Genomic DNA, 8,827 nt, shown 5'->3' on the forward strand with positions numbered 1-8,827 from the left:
AACAAACAAACAAACAAACAAAACACTATCCACATACAATTTCATTTGGTCAGTCACAATCCGCTGTTCCAAAACTCCAGAAAAAGTTTCCTGCCAAGTCGATCACAGTCAAGCAAAAGAACCGACAGATGGCGGTAATGCAACGTAATGGATGTAACACAAAAAAAGAAGAAACGGATGTGACGTCACAGGCTCGGCTGTCTCCCTCGATGTCGATGTCGAAGGTAAACCAACTTGTTTAGTCTTATTCATTTGCCCTAATTGAACCACTGGTGGTAGTTTGCATTTTGTAGTAATGGCGATAGAAGTAACAACAATGGGGCAGAGTCGTCGCCGTGGCTGGCTAGTAGCTACACATCATGCTAGCCGTTTTAACCACACTGCTAACATGACCCTGCTGGCAGGATAGCTAGCCAGACGGACTGAAGTTTCTGTACTGAGAAAGTTTTTGTTTTGTTTTGTGAATACTGTAATCTTGCTGAACGGCCTTCAGTGTGTGTGGCACTACTGTCAAATTAGCCACAGTGGGGATGTGGTAACTGTGTATTTATATGTAATTTCAATTTTACGTCAATTTTTCCATCAGTGTAACTCGAGGGGGGTCACATAGGACCACGCACTATCTAACCAGATGTATGACAAAAACACTTATTTTACATAGGATCAAAATATGTGCAAATTACCTTCTTAATCTTTTTTTTTTTAAATCTTAATCTTAACGTTTAATCTTAAATATTTCAGCTTTCATGCAAACAAAGAAAGCACAAACCGAAACACCACTGCTACGTGTTTTTTGTTTTTTGTTTTTTTGACCCCACCTCCAGAGCCCCCATGGATGACCTGACCCGAGCCCTCTCGGCCAGCTTTGCTGTGTCCAAGGAACCCAACAGTACAGCTGCCCCACACCCTCGGCTGTCCCAGTACAAGAGCAAGTACAGCGTGCTGGAGCAGAGCGAGCGGCGCCGGCGCTTCCTTGAGCTACAGAAAATGTACAGCGCTCTATAGACCTTTTCATAATGTTTGTAAGGGGAAAAAAAACACACTCACCAGATTACACCCAGGTGGCAGAGGAGTGCATGGCCAGATATACTCTGTATGTCTGTGCCATTAATCTGAGTACTAGTAAAGTCAATTAACGTTTGCTATTATAGCTCACTTGCATTTTTGCCACATAGATGTAATTGTGACGTCATAATAAATAAAAGTCTATCAAGAATGAACAGACGCAGTACGCATGTCGACCAGTGTTTTTCTTATTTTCATCTCAGCAAAAGGTTAAACTACGTCGACCACGTACGGCGTCTGGCCGATGGCGACTGGACGGGGGCTGACAGCGATGGGGAGCAGGACATGGAGAAGCAGGACGAAGGGGAGAAGGGGAAACAGGAGCAAGATGGCAAAGCTGATGAAGAGGAGATGGAGATTGAGAGACGAAAGCTGCCAAAACATTACGCCAACCAGGTCAGTCTTGTACGAGGCAATGTAACGTCATTTGGTCCCCAGTTTTGGGTTTAAAAAACAAAACTACATGGCCATTTTAGACAATCACATCGATAAAGAAATTTACAAGAAATGAATTGACAGCCTGGACCCAGTTATCGCTAAATTAAATGTCCTGTTTCCATGTAGAAAATAGGCCAAAATGCTACGAGAAGATCACCTTCTGAGATAGTGTTCCACATGGTCCAGAAGATGGCGCCTGTGTCAAAAAAATAAACAAAAACGCTCTGAACAACACTTCCTATGTTCCTCCTCAGCTCATGCTGTCAGAGTGGTTGGTGGATGTCCCAGCAGAGCTTGATTCTGATTGGCTGATGGTGGTCTGTCCCGTGGGGAAACGATCCCTCATCATTGCATCCAAGGTAGGAAAGTTTTGTTGATAAAACTGTCTGCAATTTCCACGTCTGATAGAGGAAACATAAATATAATAAGGTTTATTAATAAGGTCTTATTACCAGTGGATACTTGGAGGCGTGGACTTGGTACACACATAAAACTGATCGAGCTGTTTTTGTCTCTCGTTTGCACATTTCTGACGGCATATTATCATGTCTTGTAAAATTATCCTTTAATATTATCCTGTGGTCTGTTGTTGGTTAAGAGCAAATTTGTCCTGATAATTGGGTACAAAATGGGTCGCTGCTGACGATCTTGATTATTAAAAAACAAAAAAAACAAAAATCTTCATTTGTGTGTGGAAACTGACTCCTGTAGTCATGACTCTGAATTGTGACGTGGAACGGAATGCAGCCAGTCGAAGAAACATCCTGACTGAGGAACAAGGAAGCAGGAGTAAACAAAAACAAATGTGCTTTTGTGTGAAAGTGTGTTCCCCAGACAGCAAGAAGTATTTTACAAAGCAAATTTTCTTTGACAACACTCCCAACTCCAGTCCCTTTGGAAATATTAGCCCATCATCATGACAGCAGTGATCATTTCGTCGCTGAAAAGTTTTCGTCATAATTTTCGTCATGATTTATTTATTTATTTTTCCCAGACGAAAAGTAAAATAGAAGCCAATTAATTAAGATTATAACGATAACTGAAATTGACTGACAAATTCTTCAATGACTACAATGAAAATAACAGTGACGAAAATTCACACAATCCAATCAGAAGGAATGAAACTCGGGTTGGAGAAAAGAACCACTCGAACTGTTCAGTCGGTGTTTTCACGGCACTTTAATTAATGTTCAAACACATGTTTACATTCATTGCACAGCTGTAAGATTAATTTCAAGCAATTATGCACTTTTTTTTTTTTTTTTTTAGGTGAAAATGTCAATTGCGTCGACTAAAATTCTTTTTTTCGTCGACTAAAATTGGATTAAAACTAGAATAGAATCAGATGACTAAATTAGGAATAAAACTTTATTTAATTTTAGTCAAAAGACTATAACTAAAACGAAATTAAAATTTCTTGTCAAATGAACACTGCACGACAGTTGTTTGAAAACTCCTTACGTGTACCTGGCCTTACAGACAAAAAAAATGGGAAGAGGACATTAGGAGATGAGAAAGTAAGAAGAGGAGATGAAAAGACGAGAAAGTGGTTAAATTAGGCGAGAAGATGCGGAACTGAATAGAGGAAATGAGAAGATGCGGAAGTCAAGGGAGAAGGTGTGAAGACGAGGAAAAAAAGCAAATGGGAAGCTGTGTCGAGTGTACGAGAGGAGATAAGAGAAGGAAGCGAGGTGAGAAAATGAGATGTGTCGACGAAAAGAGGAAACGAGGAAGAGTGGAAAATTGAGATGGTAGTGAGGAGAGAAAACATGGAAATGAGATGAAAAGATGAGGAACAGAAAATGAAATGGACTAGGGCTGCACAATGTATCGAAAAAATATCGATATCGCGATATTGGCACTTGCGATATGCATATCGCAAAGGCATGCAATAAGTTTTATATGGAATTTTATGCTTTTTGTATGAATTTGACCAGTCAGATGCTAACTAAAACGTGCATCGCCATCCAATAGTTGAAAATGATCAAGACATAATTACAATTAACTAAGTTTACATTAAGGTTGCTTATTTTGTCACATTAAAAATGTTTTTCTTTCATTAGATAATAAAAATGTAATACCTTTAGATACATGTTAAATATTGCAATAATATCGATTTCGCTATGTTCAGCAAGTATATCGCATATCGCATGTTTTTCCAATATCGTGCAGCCCTAAAATGGACGTGGACTTCTAAGGATGTGTATATCAGTGAAAGGTTACAATTTGATGTTGTTCCAATTTAGCGTTGCCTTGGAGGAGGCCTGCGACATTGATTGGTTGCATTTAATGTCACGTGCAGGGTTCGACTGCAGCCTACACAAAGAGCGGCTACTGCGTGAACCGTTTCCCTTCCCTGCTGCCCGGTGGAAACCGCCACAACTCAGCCATGGGGAAAGGTAGTCGGACCCCGACCGGCTCATTTTCAAAACGCGCTTAAAAAAAAAAAAAAAAAAAAAAAAAAAAAGCACAGACGTTCAACTGACGCGCTGCAATCGATGTCGCTCGCGTAGATCACACCATCCTGGACTGCATTTACAGCGAGCTGGACAGGACCTTCTACATCTTGGACGTCATGTGCTGGAGGGGCCACCCGGTCTACGACTGCCCGGTGAGACGGAACCCTTCCCGAAAATCCCGCGGCAAATCCGCCGGGAACGTTTGGCACTCCTCGATGGCTTCCAAAGTAGCGCAAGTCTGGAGCGCAGATGTTGCCGCTTGCTCTTTTGACACCGCTGCTTGTTTTTCCTCCTCCCGCAGACCGATTTCCGTTTCTACTGGCTCCAGTCCAAAGTGCAGGAGACGGAGGGCCTGGCAGAGATCGCCAAACGCAACCCTGTGAGTGAAACATCTCTTCTTCACATGGGAGCAAGAAAGACTTGAACCCCTCTTGAAACTGTTTGCTTCTAATCTTGTAGAGGAAAAGGATCAAACGTTGGCCGGTGTCGACTCAGGGTGGAAAGGTGGAAAATCGATGGGTTATCTTTGCCCTGCACCATTTTGTGTTCTAGCGTTTATTAGGGACGTAACGATATCCAAACATCACGATATGATATCACAATACGATAATTATTACGAAATTGTGGGGAGGTTGGCGATATTTGAAAAAAGGTCACAATATTGTAATTAAAATGAGCTAATACTAAAAAAAAAAACAAAAACAAAAAAAAGAATATTGTGCTTTTGTACATAACAGCAATGCATATAAATCATCTACAATCTCTAATAACACTTGTTAATGCATGCACACATTGAGTTTCTCCACGTATTGACTCAGTTCACAAGCATATTACGTTCACCTTCATCTGACGGTGTACATTTTAAACATAGAAGGGCCAAAACATCCCTAATGGAAATTAAATTGCGCTAAAAAAACAAAACAAAACTAGCCACCAGAGGGTGCTAGAGCTGCACAAATGGAAATCAACCGGACTTTATTAACAGATGTGTTGCTTTTAAATATCGTGAACATGACGACAACGATATTGTGGCAGATTTAATATCATGATATTGCGCTCATCGTTACATCCCGAGCGTTTATACAGTACAGTGCCGTCTTCTGTTCTGGCGGGAAGCAAAAACGGCGTATTGAAGAAACACACTTGTGTTTTTTGTTTGCTTCGACAGTTCCGCTTCGTGAGCCTCCAGAGCACCGAGTGCACGGCGGCGTCCATCCATCAAGCCCTGGCAGCCGAGTACAGCTTCAGCGTGAGAAACTCTTACCTGAATTGACCTTTTCATGATGTTTGTCAACACGAGACGCACGAGGGCACTTCCGGGTGGCAGAACGCAAGTGACTAGCGCTGATTTGATTGGATTTAAAAGTGATTACAAAAACTTGATGTGTTTGGGATAGCACCACATGCCAAAATTTTAGTGTTTTGTTTTGTTTTTTTGCAAGTTTTCCTTAAAAAATATTTAAATGAATCCAGTGGAATCTGCTGGGGTGGATATTTCAAGTTTATTAGGCTCCAAATTTTATGATGTGATTGTGAAGAATAATTTTTACTTTTGAAATACATTTTAGCGCCTGGACTACTTTTACCACTGTAGTTCTTTTTATTATTATTATTTTTACAAGTGTACTAATACTCAAATACAAATTTGGAATACTTTTCCCATCTCTAGTTGTCATTGAGTAATTTAAACAGATTGGCGAGCCATCTTGAGTTTTGTCATGGTGATGTCATGGTGAAAAGATTTTTCTCTTGTATCCGACATATGCCTACGTCCATATCCTCGCTCTATGTTTGGACCACTGATATGAATATATGACTGGATAGCCGCTAGTCCAAGGCTTTTGAAGTCGCGAGGCCGCCATATTGCTCCTCCCAAGAAATGTTCCTCGGCATACGATGCCTATACAATTTGCAATATCAAAATTGGAGAATATTTCAGACGGTACTTAGTAGAAACAGCATGATGCATGGTGTTTTGCCTTAAATATGTGTATCAATTATATGCTTAATGATGTTTACAGGAGGAGATTTGTCTATTTTTTCATTAAAGAATTCTAACTCAAAGAAAGATGCCTCTGCCAAATCTAATATTGGGGTCTAAGGAACTGAGCGGTAAAAGAAAAAGCTCTGCAAGGCAGCACATGCCATTCAGTTATTTTATTTATTGATTTATTTTGTTCAAAAAATAGTGACCTCCCCGTATATGTCTCATCTGTACGTATATCGTATAGTTATACAGTAGTTTGCTCCCAAGGTGGGAGGAGCAAGATGGCCGCCCCGTGACTTCAACGCCTTGCACGACGGGCGTGTATCGGCTATCCAGTCATATATTCAGGTCAGCGGTTTTGGACCTATTGTCAACTTTGCCGGCAGGTGGACGGTCTTCTGTTCTACCACCGGCAGACCCACTACACGCCCGGCAGCACCCCGCTGGTGGGCTGGCTGCGCCCCTACATGGTCGCCGACATCCTTGGCATCGAGGTGCCCCTCGGACCCCTCACCGCCAAGCCCAAGTACGCCGGCCATCAACTGCAGCAGATCCGGGAGCACAAGAAGACCTCCGGCGAGGTACGACCGGCCAGCAGGGATGGGGGCTACGAACTGGAGCACCTGTCCACACCCACCCAAGACAACGGCCACAACCACAGACACATCCAGGAAGCGCAAATGGAGGACTGATCTGATTAACAGCTCGTCGCGGACTCACCAACGCTCCACTGTTTTATTTAGAACGCTTCCTTGAAAACGTCTTCTACAAAATCGAAGCTCATTTTAATCAGGTACCACCGTTGAATGTGCAGAAGCGGTTCGGGTTGCAAAGTAGTAGGAACATTCCTGTATATTTATAATTCTGTGGAATTGGAAAGTTATGCTTGGGGTTTCTGGAAATGCACAAACATTTTGCATAGTCATAACTCATCCATGCAAAATAATGAAAAAATATATATATAAAAATAGATATACAGACTTTTTTTAAGTAAAAGTTTGAAATATTTTCTTGAACAATCATTTCTTTCATGAAGACAAAAACATGGATGTTGCATCAAAAATTACTAATTGCCCTGAGCCAGGCCATTCAAAGAAAAATATATAAAAAAAAAAAAAAGCTATCCAAAAATAAACAGTCCCATTGATAATGTTAAATGAAAAGACACACAAAAACAAACATCTTAAAAGAAGCAAGCTTCAATGTTGTAAATTCCAGATTAATTCCTGTGGAAAATTTCCAACATGCAAAATCTTATTTCCCAATAGATAAGTCATTTTGATTCATTCAATAATGCATACAACACAAATTAAAAGTCATTTCATCTGTAACAATATTGATGTTTATAACCAGTTGGTTTTGCCATTTCCCCTCATCATATTTTTTTTTACTGTGTATTTCTAAATAAATGTTGTTTTTTAATGGTTCTTATTGCCCCTGCTGTCTCACGTCAAACAGCACTAAAACAAAAATCATTCACATGGTGGTTTGATGTACTGCATACTGAAACGGAAAATTGTCAGGATTCGAGGTGCCTGTATCGTAGAATTATGACTTTACAACACACAATCGACCACATCATATTGTTCACCACTTTTCTGAGAAGCCTGACCAGGCATGCGCTTTTATACTGCAGGAATCCAGGTATTAGTCAGCGGCACATGTCTCTTTCCAGGAAATGTTGCACTCATTTGTACTTTAGTGAGAGCTCTCCCACGCAGGCAATGAAAGCCGTCTCATAACTTGACCACACAGGATGAACAACAACATATTACGTAACAATAAAATATCTATCATAATATATGGGAAATGATTATGAGTGATGTCATGAAAGTGTTGCAATTTATGCATACACACAAAGCAGAAAGGCTGGTGGAAGAGATGTGTTCAAGTGCAATTGATATTCTGCCACTTTTGTCCAATTTAATTTTTGTGTACTGTATGCACACGTATATACAGTATCAATATGTATCAATACGGGGTATGATAAGATTCAAGGATGGCACATTTGGTAAGGTTTGGTTAAATCAAAACCCATTTTCCTATTCAAATCACTTCTGGTTTCACCCCTAAAATATTTACAATGAAGTGAGGGGGATAATGCACAAAAAGAAAGTGGGCCACAAACGTCTTATCAAGGATGGCAATATTTGGTCAGCTCAAAAGTCAAATTTGTGATTCTACAGATATAATGATAATGCAGTTAACACATATTTGGAGTTGAACCGCAAATGTTTAGATTTATAGTCACACCGCAGAACATGTTGCGCGCCAACAAACACGACAATTCCGAACATTTGGGCATTTCTTAAATTGCTTTTGTCTGTGGCCATCATACAAACCAGTGCCACACCGATTTTATAGTAGTCAAATGACATCTCATCACATTTTAAAATCAAAATAATACCAACAAATCAAATTACAACGATCTAAATTCCAATGCTTTTCAATGAGCGGAGAGCTTCCTTTCACCAACAAGGCCGCCATTTTGACTTAACCTTTATGTAACCTCGGAGTTGTCAATATGCCAAGTTGCACAAGTTAGCATGACAACAAACTATGTAAATTGACAATGTGTTACCTTTGAAACAAACCAAGTTTCTTGTTGGTTGGCTTACAAACAAACAAACAAACAAACAAACAAAGTAGCATGTTAGCATGCAACATGTTTTGGCTATTATTGTTAATCTTGTGTTGCTCACTCGTCAGAAATTAAAGACAAATGAAACAATGTTATTCTTAAAAAATAAAAACGAAAGCAACACACACTATTATGGTTGAAAAAGGTGAAAAACTCTTATGGTCTATGCATGGTCAGAGCAATTAGCTTGATAACGTCGATTCTGCCGAGTCACGTGCTCACTCTTTTTTTCATAGT

At 40.1% G+C, this 8,827-nt stretch overlaps 1 protein-coding gene across 1 annotated transcript; it reads left to right on the plus strand.

Moving 5' to 3' along the window:
- Positions 1-113: 113 nt before the first annotated feature.
- Positions 114-7,376, plus strand: snupn (snurportin 1). The gene is made up of 9 exons (XM_077517529.1): positions 114-224; positions 825-989; positions 1,269-1,461; positions 1,758-1,862; positions 3,806-3,902; positions 4,017-4,114; positions 4,264-4,341; positions 5,131-5,211; positions 6,336-7,376. Exons 2-9 carry the CDS (start codon positions 832-834, stop codon positions 6,639-6,641), a joined length of 1,116 nt encoding a protein of 371 aa, XP_077373655.1. The 5' UTR covers positions 114-224; positions 825-831; the 3' UTR covers positions 6,642-7,376.
- The last annotated feature ends 1,451 nt before the right edge of the window (positions 7,377-8,827 follow it).

The sequence above is a fragment of the Festucalex cinctus genome, chromosome 3 (assembly GCF_051991245.1).
Source record: "Festucalex cinctus isolate MCC-2025b chromosome 3, RoL_Fcin_1.0, whole genome shotgun sequence".
In the NCBI taxonomy this organism is placed as follows: domain Eukaryota; kingdom Metazoa; phylum Chordata; class Actinopteri; order Syngnathiformes; family Syngnathidae; genus Festucalex; species Festucalex cinctus.